Source organism: Giraffa tippelskirchi, chromosome 4, assembly GCF_054371585.1.
Source record: "Giraffa tippelskirchi isolate mGirTip1 chromosome 4, T2T-mGirTip1v1.2.pri, whole genome shotgun sequence".
NCBI classification, from domain to species: domain Eukaryota; kingdom Metazoa; phylum Chordata; class Mammalia; order Artiodactyla; family Giraffidae; genus Giraffa; species Giraffa tippelskirchi.
This window is the reverse complement of record NC_137278.1, coordinates 95,455,320-95,479,370: the sequence shown is the minus strand read 5'-3', so window position 1 is coordinate 95,479,370 and position 24,051 is coordinate 95,455,320. Positions and strand designations below refer to the sequence as shown.

Here is a 24,051-nt window from a genome sequence, read left to right as displayed (position 1 = left end):
CACACATGCCCATGTACCCCTTCCTGTCCCAGCCTGACCCTGTCCAGTGGGGCCTCCTCCACAGCCTCAAGCCCCTACCACAAGGCACAGTGTAGCTTTTGCTCCACCACCCCCGCCTGCCCCGCTTGGGCATCCTCGAAGCCATAGGTGAATGTGTGGGGTGACCAACATGCAGAGTCCTCCTCGAGTTCTAGATTATAATTGAATTTCAAAGCGGCTAAACCAGCTATGGCATAGTTTTCAGATCTCCCTGACACCACGTCTTAGTGGGAGTTAACTCTGGACCTCAGCTTTGCTCCCTGGTCAGCTTGCAGGACCCTGGAGTGATCTGGGATGGGAATTGATGCGGGAGAGCTAGAGGCTGCCCATCTGTTCCTTCATCGGGAGCCACCAGCGTGCTTGCAGGTGCCTGTTCCACCCAGATGCAGGGCTAAGGATGCAAGGAGCACTCAGGGACCTTGAGGGCAGGGGGCAGGGGACATCACAGAGAGCTGCCAGGCCTGGGTCAGTGCCAATGGAGCACTGGGGCTGAGGGGCCAAGGTCAAAAAAGGACGAGGAGTGGGGACGGAAACACTCAACTTGTGGATGGCTGAGGGTGAGGTGTGGGGGGACGTTTCAACAACAGAAGCAGCCTGAGCCAAGGTAGAGGGGCAGATGTGCCTTGCACAGCTTTGGAAACAGGGTGGATGGGGTTCCTTGGAGGAGAGATTTCATGGCTGAGAATAGTGCGAGGTGAGATTGAAGATTCCAGAGTTAATGTTTGACCAGTTGAAGTTGTGTGTCAGTTGTTCAGTTGTGTCTGACTCTTTGAGGCCCTGTGGACTGTAGCCCCAACCCCAGGCTCCTTTGTCCGTGGGATATTCCCGGCTTCGAGGATACTGGACTGGGTTACCATGCCCTTCTCCAGGGGCTCCTCCCAACCCAGGGATTGAACCCAGGTCTCCTGCATTGCAGGTGGATTCTTTACCATCTGAGGCACCAGGAAAACCTAGTGAGTTTCTGTGCTTCACATTAGGATGCTTCCTGGTAGATGGCAGTATTTGGAAGTGGTTTTGGAAATAGGGACCACCAGTGAAAAGTATGTGGACTGCAGGCCAGTTTGGATGCTGTCCCGGCAATGATGTACATGTGGTGTTGGGTTCCAGTCCAATACCACACAGGCTATGTGGGGGCTCCTGTGCATATGTTCAAGAAACCATTTCCTGCAGCCTAGGCCCCCAGCCACCGGGCCAGTAGGAACCCCTAGTGCTGGCCTGAGAGCTGGGCATCCACTCCCCCAGGCCCCCAGGCAGGGGAGGAGGACCCTTTAATCTAAGGAGGACTGCATCACTGCCCCAGCCATTTAGGGAAGGAGTCCCTGAATCCCAGAACCTTCCCTGGAGCTGGTTCCTTTCTTTCCAGGTGCAGGTGCCAACCTCTCTGCACAGTGAGCGGCAGGACTCCCTCCTTCTCTCCACCTACTCACAACAGCCAGGGACCCTGAGCTACCCAACGCCGGGGTCCTCGCGCCCAGCCCGAAGGGTCAGCAGCCTGTCTGAGTCCTCAGGCCTCCAGCAGCCGCCCCGGTAGTGGCCGGGCACCTTGGTTGGGTCACATCAGCTTTAACCAATGGACGGATGAGGGGGCGGGTGGCCAGGGAGTTGGGGAGAAGAGTTTAAAGGACACCCCAACTTCCGTGCACGCTGCATCCATTTCAGAGCTCCTGGGTGGTGACCACGTCCGAGGGCGGTGGCCAGCACGGACGTGAGTGAGCAGGGAAGCTGGCCCTGTTTCCCTTTTCCCTGTGCTTCACAGCCACATTCTACAACCATACCGCGGTCCCCAGCTGAGCGCATCAGTGCGTCACTCTGTTCAGCTTAGAGTGGGAGCATCTCTGCTGGATCGCCCCTCCCCCAGCGTGGACCAGTCTTTGCGCCACGTGCGCACATGCTCATTGGCCTTCACTCTCCTGATCCTCTTTCCTCGGAGAAGCACCGGGTCAGCGATGTCTTGAAAGGAGAGAAGAGATGATTTTTTTTCTCATTATTTTTAGATGATCGTTTCTGTCTTAATTTGCACAGCTGCAGAAGGAGATAACTTAGGCACTTTCCTTTTTTTTTTTAAATCAGGTTTCCTGACTTCACACGGAGACCCCAGTAACAAAAACAGCCCTCCAATCAGATAGTAAAGCTGGGCATTATTAACCAGACTGCAGCCCCCCACCTCCCACCCTCCCGCCTAAACCCTAATGGAATGAGATTCTTCTCCCCACACCGTTCTGGTGATTGGCTTTTTTTTTTTTCTCCTGAATGTAACACTGGACTGTTTCCTGTTGACTTCCCCGTGATTGCAACTACAAAGGTGGACTCAACGCAAAGTACAATCCTGCAGGTGACGTTCTGGGATTCTGACAGGACTCAAGGACTGTGAAGGGGAAGGTTTTACAGGCCAGGCAGGACCCCAGGAAACTCCCCTCCCCCACATGCTGGCCCTCAGAGTGAGGATGCTGCAGCTTTCTACATATCTTTCCTGACCGAGACCCAGGAGTGGATTTTCCTTTTCAAAAATGCACTTTGCTTTTTTTGTATGTTTTGTTGAGATGTTTCTAAAGAGAAGATTTTATGTAATTATAAGACGAAGTGTAGTGAATGTACAGCCGTTGTAATAAGGACCTATTTCTATATAAAATAAAATTGTATGGATTCTGTGTAAATTATTTTGTATCTGAGACACCAGTTCCTTTCCCAAAATATAAAAGGATAAAAGGTTTCTTGTGTATTTCTGTGAGTGGACATTTTGTAATAAATTAACAAATTTGTACGATTTCCTTTTGAGGCAGTTTCTGTACCTTGTTATTGATGCATTCATACCTCTCTTCGTCAGTAAACATTTTTTTTTTTTAATTTCCACACATTTCTAAGGATAATCAAAAATGCGGAAAAGGTGGGAGCGAGCAAACAATAATCTGGGTAATGGCCTTAGGTTTTTTGAGCTCACATGCATCTCAGCCTATTGGGATCCTGATCTTTATTTTAAAGATTGTGCCAGAAGAAATCAATGGTTCTTTTAGAAATGATAGCAAAACAAACTGACAAAACCAGAAAAAGTTCCTGAAAACATCTCTAACTTAAGAGACATGGATAATCCATAGAGATGACCAAGCCATTATCCACAGAAGCAGGTATAGCCCATAATTAAACTCACTTGGGCTGGGGTTCCATGGCCTCCTGCTTGCCAGGACTTATGTATCAGTGATGCACCCAGGGTTTGTGTGTCTGTGTGGGAGACCTGAGCACACATCACGTGGATAGGGGAGATACAGCAGACAGCACCCCCTTTTCCATGAGGCTTCAGCACGCTGGCGTGAGGGTGCCCTGGCACACTGAGACTGAGAATCACTGAGATGGCAACACTCAGCAGAACGCTGGCTGGCCCAAGAGAACTAAGTTCCTCTCCTTGTTCCATCACTGGAACTCCGTGTTTCTACCTGCTTCCCTGTAAAAGAGAGAAAACTCCTTTCCATTCTCTGGCCAGGATCAGTTTTCAATGGCCTAAGAAGCTGCCACATAAATACATCAAAAGGAGTTTTAATTATTCACACAATTGTGATATGAATTACCTGAAAAAAAGGTAAGTCTAAAAATTTTGCATATCTTAGGATCATTTACTCTTTCAAGGAACCCAAAATGGACCCTCTTTTTAAAACAAAAATTCTGTGTGACACTAGACTACCTATTTTGGAATTTAACTGTTTGGTAAATTCAAAGATTTCCAGATCTGATCTTTCTGTAAAAGAATTTGTATTTTAATTGGCTGTCAGAATCTGCACTTCTAAGTAGAACAAATTTTTAATGGAAATAGCATATTTGTTCTTGGTAGGATTTTCCAGCCGGAAACCATTAGAAGAGGGTGGACTATGTCATGCTGCTGAATTAATTTAGTATTGCTTAAACTTTACACATGTCCATAGTCTGGGTAAACTCAGAAAATTCTTATTGAGTAAATTTCTTTAAACCCACATAACGTCAGGGGAAGTTTAATCCTTAAACTTTTGATTCATTTAATTGTGCTGATTAAAAGACTGTTTTGCAAACTTGTCATGACCTTTCTTTTAGAAACTATAAAATCTTGGCTCATGAGAAGTGACTGAAATATGAACTCTGAAATATACCAAGTTTTAGAATATTTTAAACTAACTCCACTAAAATGTAGTATCTTGTCTCTAACGGCAACTAATGTCCATTATATTAGTTTTTTTGTTTGTTTGTTTATACAGGCAATATGGTGAACTGGCCAACTGTGAGATCATGCTAAGCCATGATATGTTGGACTCGGGCTGAAATTATCTGGTAAAATGTGGGTGTTCAGTAAAAAAATTGCTTAAGTTTCTCTCTTCACTTTATGTGAAGCCTGGAGGTTTTAAAGTCAGCCATTAATAACCGAGACAAATAACTAATTTGAGTCTTCCAGAGTAACAGCATGTGTGGCTTTTTGGATACACACATATGAACTTCATACGATGCCTATGTGCAATAGTACAAACAACAGCATACTTCTGTAAGCATAACATGGTTGACTGAATGGCTGAAATATACAGCCTTGTGGTATCTGTGAAACACCTTTATTTTTCCAGGGAAAAAACCTCATTAGAAAGAAAAAAAGAAAAAGGAAAATCTTCTTTAGGATTTTTTTCTATCCAGCCAATGTCTAGCTATGGGAGAAGCAGGGTAACCCATCAGCGCATTCAGTAAAATAATACGTGCCTTAAAATATATACTCCAACTTGGGTAACCACTTTATACGCACTTAAAAGTTCCTTAATTTAATGTAGTTGAATCCTTTAAAATCATCTGCCCCTCCCAGTGTCTCCATCTCTTTCAGTGCAGCCATGACCCCACTCATCCAGACAAACTGAAAAACTGTATCCTCCATGCTGGTTAAGTCCATTTCTGTCATAGGGGATTCGGGACATGGAAAGATACAGTCACCACTAATTGTACACCATTTAATGACCAATTTACTGACTTATGGGGCTTCCCTGGTGGCTCAGACCTTAAAGAATCTGCCTGTCAGATCCCCTGGAGAAGGGAATGGCTACCCACTTCAGTATTCTTGCCTGGGGAATCCCATGGAGAGAGGAGCCTGGCAGGCTACAGTCCATGGGGTCGCAGAGTCAGACTAAAGGGACTAATACTTTCACTTCAACATTTCCCCTATTAGTCATATAATACTTAAACAACACATAAATCAATATTTAGGAATTTACAAAAAAAATTTATCCAGTGATGAAAAGAGATTAGATATTAACACATGGTATAAAAGTAAAATCTTGTCTGATACAGATTTCTTAAAAGTTGTACAAGGACCCACAAAATATAACAAAACTGAGTATCTTTACATCAAAACTAGTTGCAAACTATGACTATCACAGAGCTAACTTGTGTTTTACTCCAGACTCATCCAAACACCTTCTCAGTGCTCCAGTTTTTATTTTTTCCTTTCCTGATTGGAGAATTCTTTATAATTCTCATTATTTTTATTTTCTATATTTTTAAACTTTTAATTTTATATTGGAGTAGAACCGATTAAAAGTATTGTGATAGTTTCAGGCAGACAGCAAAGGGACTCAGCCATACATGTACGTGCTCCAGTTTTAACATACTATTCTAGGGTTTCAGTAACTCAACCCTCAAAATTTTTACATCCTTCCTAGGTTGAAAGATTTTACCATGCCCTTGCCCCTCCAGAAGAGAATGCAGTTTCTGATCAGCAGACGGAAGGTCCAGAGTTCTGAACCCGTGGGTTTGGCATGGGGACCCGGGACTTGGCCATGCAGTCTGTCAACTCATGAAGTCTGTCAACCTCCTGCCATCAGGTTCCTCCTCCTTTTTCATTTTCAAGGTGCCTATTTTACACCAGTTGTTGGATAAAAGCGCTGCTTCTATTGCTGTTATTGGGTTATTTTGTTGTGATAGAGCTAAAAACATGTTTAAGGTCACGAAATCATATTGATTTCTCCAATATAATAGACTGCACATAGTATTTTACTCTCCCTTTCTAAGGTGATTTTATCAACTACTGTCTCCTAAATTGACATTTCATATAGTCAGTTACAAACTGGCGCTTTTAATTTCGAAACGCTTCTTGTGCAAACCTCTGCTCTGCCCGCCTCGTCGCCCCTAGCCTAGGCTCCTCTGCACCTCTACAGCTAGCTGATCGCTGCCGCCGGGAAAGGCTCCCGGCTCCGTCCAGGTCGGCATCCGCGTAGGTCATCTCCGGGCTGCCAACCAGGCACACAGGTTCAGGCAATGCTGGCCGAATCACTGAGCGAGTGGGAAAAACAGAAGAGCATCTTCTTTCCCTACCCTGCCCCCCTCCACCTGGGGACCAGGACCCCGTTTTCTCTGAAGACTTAAACGCGAACCGCAAGCCCCTCCCACCCTCTTTCGCGCGCAGGACGCGGGGACCGGCGACAGGAAGCTGAGAGAGAGAGAGAGAGAGAGAGCGCGACGCTCGAGGCCCCGCCCCAGAGGCCTTCACGCCTTTTCCCCCCGACGCGCGCTGCTTGCATCACAGCAGCGCCTCTTCCTTCCCCCGACGCCAGGTAACCCGGAAGTTGTACTTGCGAGGCTGCTTTCCTTCGCCCACAATCCTTCGCGCTCTTCCTTTCCAACCCCGGCCCTGCAGGGTGAGTATGGCTGCTGAGTCTCGTCTGCAGTAATCTGGCGCCATCCTCTAACTGGATTGTGCTGACCAGGACTTCAGGCTCTGTCCTGAGCTGGCCTGGGAGCCCGCATCCCCGGCGCACGGGAATCTACGCTGCATTTAAGGGCTCCCGGAGCCTGAGAGGGAGAGAGGCCAGGTTTGGGGGAACCCGAGCTGCAGGGGTTTCCGGGGCGGGGGCACCTAAGGGATACGGATACTTGGGCCGCGGGCTAGCCGGCTTGTCTACCCCGACCTGGGGCTTCAGGGACTGGCCGGACTTTCTGTCGCCGGAAACCGTACCGAGGGCGGCTGCGTGAGGCCGGGCCGGGAAGGAGGCCTTGACTTAGGTTTGTCGCACTCGCCCTGAGCTGCTTTGTCGCCTGGGTTTGTTTAGATGGCTCCCGCAAAGAAGGGCGGCGAGAAGAAGAAGGGCCGGTCCGCCATCAACGAGGTGGTGACAAGAGAATACACCATCAACATTCACAAACGCATCCATGGAGTGTGAGTACCCTTGCGGCCTGCCGTTGGGGGCTCCCGAAATCACGGTCTGGTGGTCTCTGAGTCTGTCTAGCCTGAAGGCTGAGTGGGCCAGAAATTACTCATTAATGCTGCGAAAGCTCAAGTCTGATTTCTATGGACCCTGTTTAAGGTTTATAGGGTTTAAAGGGTAATGTCTCAGAAGTTGATACCTAGAAACGGGAGCTAGAACGGTAAGGTTTCTGGGAGAGCCAGCTTGGGGAAATACGGTAGTGCTTAAACCATTTACCTCGTTGCTTTGTCGTTGAATAAAGCCCTGGCAGGCCTGAAGGTTGTGCAGGAGGGGACGCTGATGTGTCTAGGTCTTTGTAGTCAAATTCACTAGTTACTTGAGGCTGGACCGGCCCAGAACGGGAACGATGTGATGCGGTTTCTTTAATTCCCTGACCCACACAGATGGGTACTGACACAGGGAGAGTCGTGATGCCAGGGAGTGAAGCTGTTGTCGACACCAGAAAAGGATGTGTCGGTGGAGTTACCTGCTGGGAGGACGCCTGGAGGTTGTGGATTGGCGATACACAGGAATATTGGGGGTGATTTCCAACGTCCTGGTTCTTGGTGTTGGTCTCTGGAGGTTTGGTTGTAGTGCTTCTCTTCCCTTTTCTGCGCATGGTGCTGACGAGTGATATGGAGACCGCATCTTTTCTTGAATGCTGCTGTTTGGAGTATTTTTAACAGCAGACGTTGCACTGCAAAAATTTCTTGACTGGTTTGGTCGGTCTCTCCTATATCTCGACAGCTGATTTTGTGAGGGACCTACATGTGGCAGCGACCCCACTGGGCCTGGCACTTCCGGCCAGGTGTGATCATGTGTGAGCCAGGGAGTATTGTGGATGTGGAGTCTTTCAGTTTGGGGCGTGTTGGATTCATGGTAGGGAGCACATGAGTGTGTCTTGGGCTCTGCGGGTTCAATAGGAAACCAAAAGATCCTGCCTTCCTAGCTTAGGAGGAGGAGGTAGACAGGCATCCAGAGAGAAAAGGGTGAAGAGTAAGTCATAGGGTGGTGTTTTACAGGCCACACAGTTAACCAGACCTTAAAAGAGTGGGTGTGAGCCATCGCAGCTGGATGAGTTTTTCAGGCATTTTTGTTACAAAAGCCTAAGTGAAGATCTTCACAGTACTAAATGAATGGGTCATTTTTAGTTCTTGATGGGCAACAGTTGGCAGTTCTTTGTTCATTCTTCATTTTACTCCCTAGGATTCCACATTCTTGCATTTTTCTTGCCTCTGCAGCTGCTCCTCCTTGATCTCTGTTTCTCCTCACATGCCAGCCTCTTAATATTGAGTCCAGGACTCAACCCTTCTCTAACTATGGTAATAGCAACTAGTTTTAGGGTCTCATATGTCCAGCTGCTGTTAGGATGTATGCAAGTGTTTTTTAATAGGCATTTCAAATTTTACATAACCCCAAACCAAACTCCTTGTGTCCACTCCGCCCCCGCTCACTTTCCAGTTTCCCTGCAGCCTTCCCTTTTTTGTTGGCAAGTGAGCATGTCCTCTTGGGTCTTCCTTCCTCAGCCTGACTACATTGGTCCCACCACCAAGGAAACAAGAATTGTTTCCTTGATGGGCTCCTGGTTCCCTCCTCCACCCCAAAACACCTGGGCTGCTTTGCTCCTAGACCCTCCATTGGCTTCCCATCTTACCATCTTGAGAGGCCAGAGTTCTGCTATGATTCTACATGGGTTGGCCACTTAATTAATCATAGCTGGCAAGCACCTGATTCAGGGCAACGGTTTGAGCTTAGTCTTACCCACCCCCATAATGCTTTTTGTCACAGGTAGCTAAACAGGTGCCCTCATCTTTGGATCTTGACTTCAGTATCTGTGGCCATCTTAACTTAAACATGCAGCCCCCCTTCCCTATTCCTCTCCTTTCTCTGGTTTTTTTCTTTGTAGCATGTTTTTTCTGGATGGTTAAATATTTAAGTGAGTGAAGGGAGCTTGTTATATGGGTTCAAAGAGGATGGTGAGGGGTAGAGTGGGGAGAGGGCAGATATGGTAACTGACATGGCTCTTTCTGACATTCACAATCTGGGGGGGAGGCACCTGTTTAACTTTTGGTCTCTGCCCCACTTGGAATAGCGTTCATTTAACCAACTGCTTGACCATTTCAGCCAGTAGTAGAGTTCGGCTTTTTCACATTTTGTATTTAACTGAAAGAATGAAATTCAAAGAATTTATGTATCCCTATCTAAACAACAGGTTAATAGTACGTGACACATGATGAGAAATCCGTAGCACTAAGTGTTGCCCTTGTTTTTTGAGAGGAAACCTGTCCATTTCAGGCCCCTTGTCTTTAATCATAGACCAAGTTAATAAGGGACCTTTAATTAAATTAGCATTGAATGATTGCCGAAACCTGATGACATAGTGTTTACTTCAGTGTTGTGTGCTTTGTGTTCAAGCACATTCTAACATTCTTTCTTATATATTCTCTGTGGCAGATGGGATCAGAGCTTGAGAGTATTTTTGCTTTATCAGGAAAGTGTTGAGCAGTGTATATATTAGCATCTTTTAAGGATCATAGACAGAGTCCTTGTTCTACATTACTGAAAGTACATTGTGCATAGAAGATTACCATTCTGTAATTGGTGGGCATGACATAGTGGTGAAGAATTGCTCCTGCATTGTTAGAGGTTTAGTTTAGATTTGTTTTATGGAAACACGCTGTATTGTGTGTTTCATTTAATTTTGTACTCACTTCATTCACTTACTTTTGAATCTCAGAGGCTTCAAGAAGCGCGCTCCTAGGGCACTCAAAGAAATCCGGAAGTTTGCCATGAAGGAGATGGGAACCCCGGATGTGCGCATCGACACCAGGCTCAACAAAGCTGTCTGGGCCAAAGGAATCAGGTACTCGAGTTGTCTGTGTTGTAAGACAGATTTTTTACCATTCCACTAAGCTGATGCACATGGATGTATAAGAAAAAAATCATGTAGCAGTGGCTCAGAGAGTGGGTATCATCTGTGGGGAAGCTCTTTAACCTGGTGTTGAACTAAGACCTGAAGGAGTCAGCAATGTGCAGGTCAGGTAAGCACAGCACACAAAGAGAAGAAACGTGACCTGGGAACAGCAGTTGGTTACAGTGGAGTAGACGGTGTGATTTGAGAACAGTGAGTGAGGATGGAGTCGGGCAGCAGACAGACCTTGTCGGTCATGGTGTGGGGTCTGGCTTTCTCTAAACCGAAGAGCAGTGTCCACAGTGGGGGTGGCTACAGGCCAGAGACTCCCAGCAGTTACACAGTGCACAGAGCGGACAACCACACACGAAATGGTGCGGCCAGGTCTCTGGTGCTCAGGCGGAGAAGCCCTGCTTGTAGGCAGATTTGGGGGGTTACTGTAAAGGACAGTTAAGGGGCCAGGGTAGAAGTGGGACCAGCCGGGTGAGTGGTGCTGGCAGGGACTGGAGGGTTTGAGACAAGCAGCCTGGGGGTGCTGTCTGCATCTGGGTGGTCTTTTAACATTGGGGTTGGATGCAACGACAGGGACTTGAGCTTTAGCCCCGCAGTGGGCTGTCATGGTAGGGAGTGTCTAATGAAGGAGCTGTTTGTGGACTCCCTTGAGATGGGGAGGAGGGTGTCCCGTGAACTGAGAGAAGTTTCGGGTCAACGAAGGAGCAGATACAGTCAGCTGTGATGCTGCTGAGAAGGTTGGTGAGCCAGGAGGAGGACTGTGTGCGTGAGGCCTGGAAACGAACCGTTTGACAGTCGCACGTGTTCACCTAGTGCTGCTTGGGATTTAACAGCTCCCAGAGCCAACGTTTACACACGGCGCTGACATTTCTGCTGAGGTCACTGCTGTGGCCGTGGTGGCTGCCAGCTGAGACGGGTACATCCCAAGCATGCTCAGTCATGTCAAACTTTTTGAGACCCCCATGGACCCTGCCAGGTTCCTCTGCCCATGGGATTCTCCAAGCAAGAATACTCAAGTATTCTTGTATTGGGTTGCCATTTCTACCTCCACATCCCAAGACACCTGTGTTTTCTGTTTTTCAGGAATGTCCCATACCGGATCCGTGTGCGGTTGTCGAGAAAACGTAATGAAGATGAAGACTCGCCAAACAAGCTCTACACTTTGGTTACCTACGTGCCCGTCACCACCTTCAAAAGTAAGGTCTACTTCATTTTTTAAGTCCTTGGCCGTATTATAACCTAAGTTCATTTGTTCAACAAATACTATTTACCTATGTCTCTCTATCCTTCCAGTAGGGATGTAAGAGGCATAGTCAGTAAACCTTTTTGAAGTTGTGTTATGGTGTGGGAAAATGGAAAAGGATACAGAACATGTCTGTATCTGGGTTGGAAAAGGTCATTCAGAATAATACCTACCTAAGCCCTTGCAGAAAAGGTTTTTGTGTGAGCGTGGGATGGGATGGGGTGTGGGTGTGGAAGGTGATCAGCTGTCGCTTCTTTTGCAGATCTACAGACGGTCAATGTGGATGAGAACTAATTGCTGATGATCCAATAAAGTTATCGAACTGCCTTTGCATCTTGATTTTCTTTTTCTAGTTGGAGGTAAAGTAGGCTTGTGTATCTTAAAGCATTTCTCAGTTACAGGGTCATCTGGAGAGCATTTCCAGGCCTGGGCCCCTTCTCCCAGGAGTTTTAAAAGACTAAACTGGTAGGCTTTTGAGGGTCTTAGATTTAATGAAAGAGGTACCGTTTGTCGTTTTTAGCTCAATTACTTGGTAATCCGATGAGGTGTTTTTACTTCTGGTTTGTGCTCAGTTGTTCAGTCCTATCTGACTTCTTGCAACGCCATCGGGCTCCTCTGTCCATAGAATTTTCCAGGCAAGAATACTGGAGTGGGTTGCCATTTCCACATGGAGCTAAAGGTCAGAGATAACCTTTCTTAAAAGGACTAACAAACGTTATGTTCAATTGAGCCCGAAACGAAGGTGTTGCAGGCTATATGTTTCATCACTGATGTGGATTAAATGGCATAAAGAGGTGCCCTTTTGAAACCCTATTGATGATGGTAGTGGGGTTGGAGGCTACCTGGAGTGTAGGCTGTAGGGGCTGGGGGGTGGGTCTACAGGTATCCAATCCAGACAGGCACAGTCCAAACCTTAGACACTGAAATAAGATCCAGACACAAAACAAGTTGATACAAAACTTTGTTTTTAAAAAAACTTGGAGGCCAACATTGAAAGCGTGGTTTGTACACATTTTTTGGAAGGACACAAAGTGAATACAACCAAATACATTAACATGGTTTCAATTACCAGCATTGAAACAAAATTAGTGCAAAAAAAGCCAAATACAATTGCACAGATAGTGGCTCTCAAATCTTGAAAGTGAACTCTGTCCCTCCCGTTCAAGTGAAGGATGAGTGCTTGGGCTTCTCTCATCTTGGTTAGTATCACACATCTCTCACTTTTTTAGCTTCCAACTGAGAACAGAACATTAGCGTCACAGCAGAAGTGCCTATTACAGCAAACCTGGTAACAATGGAATTGCAAGTCAAGTGTCAAGGGAGCTGACACCCTCTAGCACTGACAGTGTCTAAACTCCCCCAGCCACAGTGTGTACCCAGCTTGTAAAGTATTCACGGTGAGCTGGACAAACCTGGCTTCCTGGGCTCACCGCACCCGGGGACCTGGTCTGCGCTTTGGTATGGAGATGGGTCTCAGCCAACCACTGTCCTATGGGCTGCTCAGCTTGAGCTCAGGCTGTGACTGGCGGCTCATTTCACAAGTCTTGAGGCTGTACTGATTGAGCTTGGCGTTTTCAAGTTTGGATTTAATGTCCAGTGGCCTTTCAAAAAAGTTGACTAGTGACTGTTCAGTCAGAAGTGAGGCTAAAATATGTTCAAGGGAGACAGTCCAGTCCCCTTGTGCCTCCTCAGGAAATGCCTGGGACTCCTGAGGACTCTGCCCTGTGTCCGTGTCAGCAAACACCAAGTCCTGCTCAGAAGAGGGAGAGGGAGCCGAGGCCTGCAGCTCCTCCCCGCCTTCCTGGGAGCCGCTCCCAGAGCTGCCGCCTCGCTGCCCCACCTCCCCGATCTGCAGCAGCAGCGTGGTGACTGTGGCGATGGCTTGGTACAGGTCATTCTCTTCCGGGTCTTTGTGGAACATACTGTACAGAGTCTTACAGAACTGGATAAACTCTCTCTGGAAATGTGAGGGGGGAAAATCTGAATATAATAGTGTAACAAATATATGTTTGTTTTTAAACTTTATACTTAATTCTCTGATCAAAACCACACCGTACTTCTTGCAGCAGAAAATAAGAGGTAGTCTCTGCCCTTGAAGACTCACCAAGTCCAGAGGATTTCCATACACCGTGTAGACTTGTGCTGTCTTTACAGCAGCTATTAAAAATGTTACACCCTTCAACCCAGGAAAACAACTTGTGAGAATATATTCAGAAGCTGTGCATAGAGATGGGTTTTATGAGGATGCGAATGCTAGTGTTTTTAGTAGAAAAAGTCTGGGAACACCCTAAATATTAGGACTGAATTAATCTTATTAGACTTGTTAATCCGGTGGAAATACCAAAGCAGTAGATAAGGCCATAAAGTTCAACAGTGATGCCTTGTGCACACTCAGGCAACACACACTCCTGCCCAAATTGAGAATCTTTATGTCACAACAGAGGTGGGACTTGGCTTCACGGTCACTCTAGGAACAGGAAAATGGTTTGAGCTACTAATTTAGCATTTGAGGTTCAAGAGAAATACCCATGATAACTGAGGTACAACTGACACTGAGATTTAACTGATTATATCCAGAGAGTAGAATGAATGTTTGAAAGCCACTCAGAGTGGAGCAACACTGTTTCATGATCAAAAACAAAATTGCTAAATCCTACTCCTGGGGGCTCACAGGAGTACCAGAGGGATTTAAGTCCTATAATAAAGGGAGGTTTTCAACTTGAAGCTGTATCAGTACACTAATACGTAGTCAGCAATTTTCAAGAAACTGCACTTTTTATATGAAAAATTCTGTCCACAGTCTCCCAAATAGCTTCTGGTGCTCTAGGGAATGAATCTGCATCACAACCTGGTAAATGAGTTTGATACAGAAACTTTTGAGGATATGAAATCTGCTAGCATCCTGTTCTGAAGAGTGCTGAACATCTGAATAGCTGAATGGACCACAATTTAAATATTTCCTATTTAAATGTCACAATGTTTAAAATGTCTTAAAGATCCTTTGATTATAGCTTAGGAGGTAAGGTGGGGGTCCGGCTTAATTAAAAAGCTTACCACGGAACACATAGCTTGCTAAAATAGTAAATTCTTTGTACAGAATAAAGTCCATACCTGGCTCATTTTGGGCAACTCTTTCTCAGTTTTGTCTTTCTCTTTGGCCAAATCTTTAATCATCTGCTTCAGCTGTTTCTGATAATCAATTGTATCACCTTGAGACAAAGGAAAGAATATAGACTTCAGTCTAAGTAAAAAATTAAGAGATACCAAGGGAACATTTCATGCAAAGATGAACACAATAAAGGACAGAAGCGGTATGGATCAAACAGAAGCAGAAGATACTAAGAAGAGGTGGCAAGAATATACAGAAGAACTATACAAAAAAGATTTTCATGACCCAGATAACCATGATGGTGTGATCACTCACCTAGAGCCAGACATCCTGAAATGCGAACTCAAGTGGGCCTTAGGAAGCATCACTATGAACAAAGCTGGTGGAGGGGATGGAATTCCAGTTGAGCTATTTCAGATCCTAAAAGATGATGCTATGAAGGTGCTGCACTCAATATGCCAGCAAATTTGGAAAATTTAGTAGTGGCCACAGGACTAGAAAAGGTCAGTTTTCATTCCAGTGCCAAAGAATGCTCAAACTACTGCACAATTGCACCCATCTCACTTGCTAGCTAAGTAATGCTCAAAATTCATACCAGGCTTCAACTGTACATGAACCGTGAACTTCCAGATGTTCAAGCTGGATTTAGAAAAGGCAGAAGAACCAGAGATCAAATTGCCAACATCCGTTGGATCACTGAAAATGCGAGAGACTTCCAGAAAAACATCTTTTGCTTTATTGACTACACCAAAGCCTTTGACTGGATCACAACAAACTGGAAAATTACGAGATGGGAATATCAGACCACCTGACCTGCCTCCTGAGAAATCTGTATGCAGGTCAAGAAGCAACAGTTAGAACTGGACATGGAACGACAGACTGGTTTCAAATTCGGAAAGGAGTATGTCAAGGCTGTATATTGTCACCCTGCTTATTTAATTTATATGCAGAATACACCATGCGAAATGCCAGGTTGGATGAAGCAGAAGCTGGAATGAAGATTGCTGGGAGAAATATCAATAACCTCAGATATGCAGATGACACCACCCTTATGGCAGAAAGTGAAGAGGAACTAAAGTACCCTCTTGATGAAAGTGAAAGAGAGTGAAAAGGCTGGCTTAAAACTCAACATTCAAAAAATTAAGATCATGGCATCCGGTCCCATCACTTCATGGCAAATAGATGGGGAAACAATGGAAACAGTGAGAGAGTTTATTTTCTTGGGCTCCAAAATCACTGCGAGTGGTGACTGCAGCCATAAAATTAAGACACTTGCTCCTTGGAAGAAAAGCTGTGACCAGCCTAGACAGCATATTAAAAAGCAGAGACACATTACTTTGCCAACAAAGGTCCGTCTAGTCAAAGATACGGTTTTTCTATTAATCATGTATGGATGTGAGAGTTGGACTATAAAGAAAGCTGAACACTGAAGAATTGATGCTTTTGAAATGTGGTGTTGGAGAAGACTCTTGAGAGTCCCTTGGACAGCAAGGGGATCAAACCAGTCCATCCTAAAGGAAACCAGCCCTGAATATTCATTGGAAGGACTGATGCTGACGCTGAAACTCCAATACTTTGGCCACCTGATGCAAAGAACCAACTCATTGGTAAAGACCCTGATGCTAGGAAAGATTGAAGGTGGGAGGAGAAGGGAACGAAAGATGGTTGGATAGCATCACCAACACAATGGACATGAGTTTGAGTAGGCTCTGGGAGTTGGTGATGGACAGGGAGGCCTGGTGTGCTGCAATCCACGGGGTCGCACAGAGTCAGACACGACTGAGCGACTGAACTGAAGTAAATTCCATGAAAACAAAAGGAAAATGGAAAGGAGTGGTAAGGGGATGAGGGACTCCACTAAGCAAATCCCACATACAAACTGAAAAGCAGAGATCAATCTTGTACAAAGGTCTTGTACAGAAAGTGGCCACAAATAGATAGTGACAGCTGAATGACCTCTTGTTCTAGGACAACCCCTGCAATATTGAAGGAAGAAACACGGGAGGGTTGAGGGCAGTCACCCAGTACACTGCACCTTGGAAGGTTTGGCCTCTGAAGCAGTGGTCTCAGTATTAGCTCCTAGGAGGGAGAGGAAGAGATGCTCTGCTTCTAAGAATAGCTGTGAAATAATTCTTAAAGACTGCAGTGGTGTTCCTGATCAGAAGGTAATGAAAAGAGGTACATACCATTGGACTTGCCGAAAACCAGGGGTCTTGACGTCGACAACAGAGGATTCTTCAGTGGTGACTGGCTGTCTCGATCATTTTCAGTGAGTGCTTTTTAAAAATAGAAAATTTTAAAAATTAATTGGGAAAATTATTGTGTCTTAACCAAAACTAACAGTAATTTAGCTTTTTAGGTAAAACTAAAGGCTAAGCTAGAAACCCCCAGTCTGAGGGCTGCGGGGTCCTCCCTGGTCTGAACCCTGTGTACACCAAGAAGTCAGAAGCATCTGACACACTCTTTTTTCTCTGATGTCTGTAGGTACTGTAATGACACAAATTCATAAGACACTGCTGATACTGACCTAGAAAAATTTCCATGTGGTTAAAAATTGATTTTTTCAAATTATAAGTATGTATATACATACACACATAAATTCTAGAAATAACATCTCTGGATGATGTAATACAGGGTAATTGCTTTAAACTTCTAATTTTTTTTTTTCCAGTAATTAGCACATCATGGTATACTTAAATAACTTCTAGCAAAAACTGAAAAAAGCTTTCCTGAATTCAAAGCCTGTTACAAGTTTTCTGGAAATATACAAAACTCTAATACACTGCTGGTGTGAATATGAAATGGCATAGCCATTTTGGAAAACAGTTTGGCAGTTACCAAAAATTAAGTCAATAAGTTCCCATTTTTACCCAATTCCACTCCTAGGTATATATCAAAAGGAAATGACAACATTCCCACTCAGAACCTGTACACAAATGTTCACAGCAGTATTTGTTCCAAAGCGCCAAAAAGTACAGATTGTTTACCAACTGAGCTATCAGGGAAGCCCCAAACAAACCCAACCAAGTATTCATCAATTGAACAAATTAGGGCAAAACCAAGGAGTAAGCACTGATGTTGCAACATGGATGAACCCTGAAGACATACTAACTGAAAACAGGCAGACACAGAAGGGTGCATACAGCAAGACTCCATTTACAGGAAAAGCCCAGAACAGACATATCTGAAAGCCAGGGGAAAATGAGTGGACTGGGGACAATAAATAAGGGTGCAGGCTTTTTGGGGAGATAAAAATATTCTAAAATTGTGATGATGGTTTGTAATGGCTATACTAAAAATCAGACACTATACATATCCAGTGAGTGAATTCTATGGTATGTGGATTATAAACCGATAAAGCTGTTGCCAAACAAATTCTAAAAGGGACTGCAAATGAAGGATCCTCAAAAAAATGTTGAAATTTCAAAATAGTAAGCCATTCACTGAGAATAAATAAGGCAAAATCCTGTTGTGATCCAACAAATAGCCACAAGGTGGCACCAAAGCCTTGGTGAGCTACCCTCCTTCCTACTTGTGAAGTAGGTTTCTGGGGTTTGAAAGGTGGAGGATGCTTGGGGTTGTCTGTATTTTCCATTGGTCTTTATTCACTGCTACCCCCCCTCCCCCAACAAAATTATTGAGTCATTTCTTTTTTCCTACTTTGCCCTTTGCCCAAAACAAATTCTACGCAGTGGCACATGTGAGAATCCACTCACACTGAAAGTGAAAGTCACTCAGTTGAGTCCGACTGTGACCCCATGGACTATACAGGACTATACAGGACTATACAGGACTATCCAGGCCAGAATACTGGATTGGGTAGCCTTTCCCTTCTCCAGGTGATCTTCCCAACCCAGGGATCGAACCCAGCTCTCCTGCACTGCAGGTGGATTCTTTACTAGCTGAGCCACAAGGGAAGCCCAAGAATGCTGGAGTGGGTAGCCTATCCCTTCTCCAGCAGATCTTCCCAACTCGGGAATCGAGCTGGTGTCTCCTGCATTGCAGGCAGATTCTTTACCAATTTAGCTATCAAGGAAGCCCATTCACACTGAATAGGAGGGAAATTACAAACACTGGATAGTACTTGAGGCAGTCACCATAGAAATTGCTTCCTAGGTAGCAGCCGCTGGGATGTCAAGCATATACTAGATCCTTACCCTCAAAAGACCTCAGCGTATCAAACAGGAGAAACGTGTACAATAGTCACTCTAGGAGGATGCTGTCATAAAAGAACTAATACACAAGCATGGGAGCACAGAGGAGTGATTAATTTACAGGGTGGGTGAGTATCCAGAGGAGGTAGGTCAAGCATCAGCAGTGACAGGGAGCCAGAAAAGGCCAGCCAACCTCAGAGCAGTGCTCTCCAACCTCTCTCCCCACCATCTTGGCATTAAGCACCTGGACCCGGACTGGACACCAGGGGACAGTGGAGGAGGCTGGGAGCTCACTGGAAAACGCTCATCCTGTTAGCTACTCTTTCAGAAATAAGCTACAGTGCATTAGGAAAAACAGTCCACAGAGTCTATACAATCCTTAAATGTTCTTTCAACCTTTTAAAATGAAATTATGAACTTCTATCAATGTAATCTTGTTTTGACATTCCAGTATACCTGTAAATCACAGTTGAGCACTATACATGGATTAAGAGACAATCCTATTAATGCTTTCACTGTGTCTCCACATTCTGCACAAATTAAAAGTCGGATGAAGGATTTGCATTTGGTTTTCTGAAACTCCTGATCTCAAATGTCTGTGTGATGGGTGGATAAATGCATGGCTTCAGCAGACAGACACCAGCACAGACGTCTCCCTGTGGCTTCAGGGACTGTCTAGTCGGAGCACACATCCATTCCCTGTAACACTGTCATCTCGTCACTTTCTAAATGGGATGCTTGTGGGGGGAAAACACCAGTTGCACTGAAAGCTGCTTATCTCTGGCAGAAGAGGACACAGACTGCTTTCAACCCTGTATGGCCTTCAGATGCACTTGACACTACAGTCATCAAAGTAATACCATTTTCCAATGAACTTATGGTTGCTGGAGGGAGGGATACTGAGTTTGGGATGGACATGTACACACTGCTATATTTAAAACAGATAACCAACAAGAGCCGACTGTATAGCACAGCAGGAACTCTGCTCAATGTCATGGGGCAGCCTGGATGGGAAAGGACTTTGGGGGAGAGTGGGTACATGTATACGTATGGCTGAGTCCCTCAGCTGTCCACCTGAAACTATCACAACATTGTGACTCGGCTACACTCCAACACAAAGGAGAAAGGGAAAGATATACCCATCTGAATGCAGAGTTTCAAAGAATAGCACGGAGAGATAAGAAAGCCTTCTTAAGTAAACAATGCAAAGAAATACAGGAAAACAATAGAATGGGAAAGACTAGAGATGTCTTCAAGAAAATTAGAGATACCAAGGGAACATTTCATGCAAAGATGGGCACAATAAAGAACAGAAATGGAAAGGACCTAAAAGAAGAAGAGATTAAGAAGAGGTGGCAAGAATACACAGAAGAACTGTCAGAAAAGGTCTTAATGACCCAGATAACCACAATGGTGTGGTCACTCACCTAGAGCCAGACATCCTGGAGTGGGAAGTCAAGTGGGCCTTAGGAAGCATCACTATGAACAAAGCTAGTGGAGGAGATGGAATTCCCGAGCTATTTGAAATACCTAAAAGATGATGCTGTGAAAGTGCTGCATTCAATATGCCAGCAAATTTGGAAAACTTAGTAGTGCCCACAGGACTAAAAAAGGTCAGTTTTCATTCCAGTCCCAAAGAAGGGCACTGCCAAAGAATGTTCAAACTACCGCACAATTGCACTCATCTTACACTGTAGCAAAGTCATGCTCAAAATTCTTTAAGTGAGGCTTCAATTGTACGTGAACTGAGAACTTCCAGATGTAAAAGCTGGATTTAGAAAAGGCAGAGGAACCAGAGGTCAAATTGCCAACATCCACTGCATCATAGAAAAAGTAAGAGAATTCCAGAAAAACATCTATTTCTGCTTCATTGACTAAAGTCTTTGTGTGGATCACAACAAACTGTGGAAAATTCTTAGAGAGATGGGAATACCAGACCACCTTACCTGCCTCCTGAGAAACCTGTATGCAGGCAAGAAGCAACAGTTAGACCCAGACAGGAACAACAGACTGATTCAAAATTGGAGAAGGAGTATGTCAAGGCTGTCTATTATCACCTTGTTTACTTAACTTATATGCAGAGTACATCATGTGAAATGCCAGGCTGGATGAAGCTCAAGCTGGAATCAAGATTGCTGGGGGAGAAATATCAACAACCACAGATATGCAGATGACCCTAATGGCAGAAAGAGAAGAGGAACTAAAGAGTCTCTTGATGAAGGTGAAAGAGGAGTGTGAAGGAGCTGGCTTAAAACTCAATATTCAAAAAACTTGAGATCATGGCATCCGGTCCCATCACTTCATGGAAAATAGACGGGGAAACAATGGAAACAGTGACAGACTTTATTTTCTTGGGCTCCAAAATCACTGCGGAGGGTGACTGCTGCCATGAAATTAAATGACACTTACTCCTTGGAAGGAAAGCTATGACAAACCTAGACAGTGTATTAAAAGGCAAAGACATCATTTGCTGATGAAGGTCTGTACAGTCAAGGCTAGTTTTCCAGTAGTCATGTATGGATGTGAGAGTTGGACCATAAAGAAGGCTGAGCACCAGAGAATTAATGTTTTGAACTGTGGTGCTGGAGAAGACTCTTGAGAATCTCTTAGATAGCAAGGAGATCAAACCAGTCAACCCTAAAGGAAATCAACCCTGAATATTCCTTGACTGATGCTAAAGCTTCAATACTTTGACCATCTGATGCAAAGAGCTGACTCGTTGAAAAGATGCTGATGGTGGGAAAGACTGAGGGCAGGAGGAAAAGGGGGCAACAGAGGATGAGATGCTTGGATGGCATCACCGACTCAATGGACATGAGTTTGAGGCAACTGTAGGAGACAGTGAAGGACAGGGTAGCCTGGCGTGCTGTGGTCCATGGAGTCGTAAAGAGGTGGACACAACAGAGCAACTGAACAACAACCACCAATACAAAATAAAAAGTTAAATAATAATACCATTTCCATCATATTTTCTTCTTGAAAAAGCCAAACAGTACCCTCCTCTACCTCTCCATGGTGGCTAGAAACAGCAATCAACTTCTAACAGCACAGACTTGCATTTGGATCAATTAAGAATTCCAGTATTCCCAAGTCATCAGTAGGACAGGAAGATCAACCAAGCTCTCCAACTTGTGTCCCAGATATATAATCTAGAAAACCTCCTAAGCTGTGACACATACTGGACACTCACTAGGACCACAAATCCAATCTTAGTGGCTCCTTGACAATTTGCATAATATCAGGGGTTTTAAGCAACTAGCTTTTCTCTTAAAAAGTTCAACGGAGGGGCTTCCCTGGTGGCTCAGTGGTAAAGATTCCGCCTGCCAATGCAGGAGACATGAGCTCGATCCCTGATCTGGGAAGATCCCACATGCTGAGGAGCAACTAAGCCCCATGAGCCACAACAATTGAGCCTGTGCTCCAGAGACCAAGAGCTGGAACTACTGAAGCCCGAGTGGCCCACACCCTGTGCTGTGCAACAAGAGAAGCCACTGAAATGGAAGCTGGTACACTGCAATACAGAGTAGCCCCCTGCTTGCCACAACCAGAGGAAGCCCAAGCAAAAACAATGAAGACTCAGCACAGCCAAAAATAAATAATAAATAAAAATAAAATTATAAGTTCAATGCAGTCTTTTAATTTCACAAAAGGTTCCTCAGGAGGTTTATATTCTACACTATTCATATTTTTCAAAACCCTCAAGTGATATTTTCAACTCAGGATCCCAATCCAAAGACCAGACTTACATCTAGCCTCAGCTGTCTGTCCCAAATCGAATGAGCCTTTCTGATGCAGCTGGCATCAGTACTTCCCAAGTTATCAGATGTAAACTATCACTTCTGGATCCTGTGAGAAGTTGACCTTTGCAAGTTTCCCTAGTACAGCATCCATTTTCAGAATCTGAGTCTTCAGACCGACTGTCTCCAGTCTCCAGGGGAAGTTCTTGATCTTTCATGACTGGAGTCATCATTTAGTTCACATATTTCCACTTTAGCTGATAAGCCTTCTTCATGTATGCCAATTGGGTCATGCCTATTAATAATCTGGTCCTTAGAATGGTGTAACGATCCTTCAGTCCCTTGGGTTCCAGCAGGTGTTCTGACGTATCAGCACACTCTCATAGGCAGGAGATTATAGATTTTATCTTCAGTATTGTTTCTTAGTATAACCATAAGAAAAGGCTGACCAAAAAGTGAAGAACCAATATGGTGGACGTGACCTGGGTGCCACAACATTTTTCTTAGGCAAAGAGTAGTTGTCACATGCCATGTCTCTTGATAGTAATTTCAAACACATGATTTCCCATTCCATAATACTACTAAGGTTGTCATCCACAGAGAATATTCCGTGAAACCTATGGTTTTATATCAGTAGTCACTGTTGTTGTTCAGGCACTAAAGTCGTGTCCGACTCTTTGTGACCCTGTGGACAGTAGCCCCCAGGCTTCTCTGTCCATGGGATTTTTCAGGCAAGAATACTGGAGTAGGTTGCCATTTCCTTCTCCAGGGAATCATCCTGACCCAAAGATCAAACCCAGGTCTCCTGTATCTCCTGCACTGGTAGGTGGATTCTTTACCCCTGAGCTACCCATTAATATATATGGGAAGTCCATATATATTACTATCAGTACTTATGGGTCTCATCTGCAGGCACTCTGGACAAAGCAGACAACGTCATGCAAAGATTTAGTGTATTTCAGTGTTGGTGGTAGAGCAGTGAGCATAGCTGCCTTGCAAAGATCTAGTATATTTTCAATTGTACTGCACAGACTTCGAAAGTGGAGCCATTCTGTCAATGGACTTGAACTTCTAAGGTGCACTCTTTAATCAAGGGCAATGGAACAACATACATTTTGCCAAGTAACAAAATGGGTCAAATGGTACTGAAATCTTAGCATGCTCGGGACTTTTTAATATTAGTTTTCATACTAATATTATATTGAAATGTCTCCATACAATTCTTAATTAGGATTTTTAAAAGACAGCCTCTTCAATGGACTATCAGCATCACTGAGAAACTATTTGGACAAGAAGGTAGAAGCAGATGGCATTTTGCTGTACTTGATGGAAACTGCTTTCTTGCCAGTACTGAGAATTTGAATGGTTCAAATGTTTTTGTTTTACTTCAAGTGTATGATGATTCTCCCTTAATAACAAATCTGAGTTTTTTCATAATATGACTCAATTTTGGTTTCCTGTTTTTAGTATTTATTTATTTATTTGGCTGCACTGGGTCTTAGATGCAACATGCAGGATCTTTGCTCTTAGTTGCAACACACAGAATCTAGTTCCTTGATCAGGGAAGTCCCATAATATGACTGAATTTTAAATCCAGCCAACATTTTTTCATATAAAGTATTTAAAAATTTATACAGATATTGATATAAACTTCTCATTTATATAGATATT

General features: G+C 44.5%; 3 protein-coding genes across 13 annotated transcripts in view; 2 read left to right on the top strand and 1 right to left on the bottom strand.

Annotated features, from left to right (window-relative positions):
• Positions 1 to 2,807, top strand: part of NPAS2 (neuronal PAS domain protein 2) — a 195,786-nt gene extending 192,979 nt beyond the window's left edge. For 4 of the 5 annotated variants that reach the window (XM_081591527.1, XM_081591526.1, XM_081591525.1 and 1 more), the window contains one exon: positions 1,403 to 2,807. In XM_081591527.1, coding sequence (XP_081447653.1) covers positions 1,403 to 1,570 — 168 coding nt within the window. In that variant the 3' untranslated portion in view covers positions 1,571 to 2,807. The remainder of the gene's footprint in view (positions 1 to 1,402) is intronic. The other variant, XM_081591529.1, reaches the window with a different exon arrangement.
• Positions 2,808 to 6,576: 3,769 nt separating this feature from the next.
• RPL31 (ribosomal protein L31) lies at positions 6,577 to 11,707 on the top strand. 2 transcript variants are annotated; one of them, XM_081591533.1, is made up of 5 exons: positions 6,577 to 6,668; positions 7,080 to 7,186; positions 9,952 to 10,077; positions 11,221 to 11,333; positions 11,643 to 11,707. In XM_081591533.1, exons 2-5 carry the CDS (start codon positions 7,080 to 7,082, stop codon positions 11,672 to 11,674), a joined length of 378 nt encoding a protein of 125 aa, XP_081447659.1. In that variant the 5' UTR covers positions 6,577 to 6,668; the 3' UTR covers positions 11,675 to 11,707. The 2 variants fall into 2 exon arrangements, with proteins under 2 accessions (XP_081447659.1, XP_081447660.1); XM_081591534.1 differs by having other exon boundaries at positions 6,658 to 6,842.
• Positions 11,708 to 12,328: 621 nt separating this feature from the next.
• Positions 12,329 to 24,051, bottom strand: part of TBC1D8 (TBC1 domain family member 8) — a 143,417-nt gene continuing 131,694 nt past the window's right edge. For 3 of the 6 annotated variants that reach the window (XM_081591517.1, XM_081591519.1, XM_081591520.1), the window contains 3 exons: positions 16,676 to 16,765; positions 14,492 to 14,589; positions 12,329 to 13,337 (listed from right to left, as the gene is read on the bottom strand). In XM_081591517.1, coding sequence (XP_081447643.1) covers positions 12,870 to 13,337; positions 14,492 to 14,589; positions 16,676 to 16,765 — 656 coding nt within the window. In that variant the 3' untranslated portion in view covers positions 12,329 to 12,869. The remainder of the gene's footprint in view (positions 13,338 to 14,491; positions 14,590 to 16,675; positions 16,766 to 24,051) is intronic. The other 3 variants (XM_081591521.1, XM_081591522.1, XM_081591523.1) reach the window with 1 other exon arrangement.

What these genes read in the sequence shown, in the direction of transcription:
- RPL31 (XM_081591533.1), top strand. Translation starts at nt 7,080, where the DNA reads ATGGCTCCCGCAAAGAAGGGCGGCGAGAAGAAGAAGGGCCGGTCCGCC. An exon ending in CACAAACGCATCCATGGAGT is followed by an intron (nt 7,187 to 9,951) that starts GTGAGTACCCTT and finishes TTTGAATCTCAG; the next exon opens with AGGCTTCAAGAAGCGCGCTC. An exon ending in GCCCGTCACCACCTTCAAAA is followed by an intron (nt 11,334 to 11,642) that starts GTAAGGTCTACT and finishes CTTCTTTTGCAG; the next exon opens with ATCTACAGACGGTCAATGTG.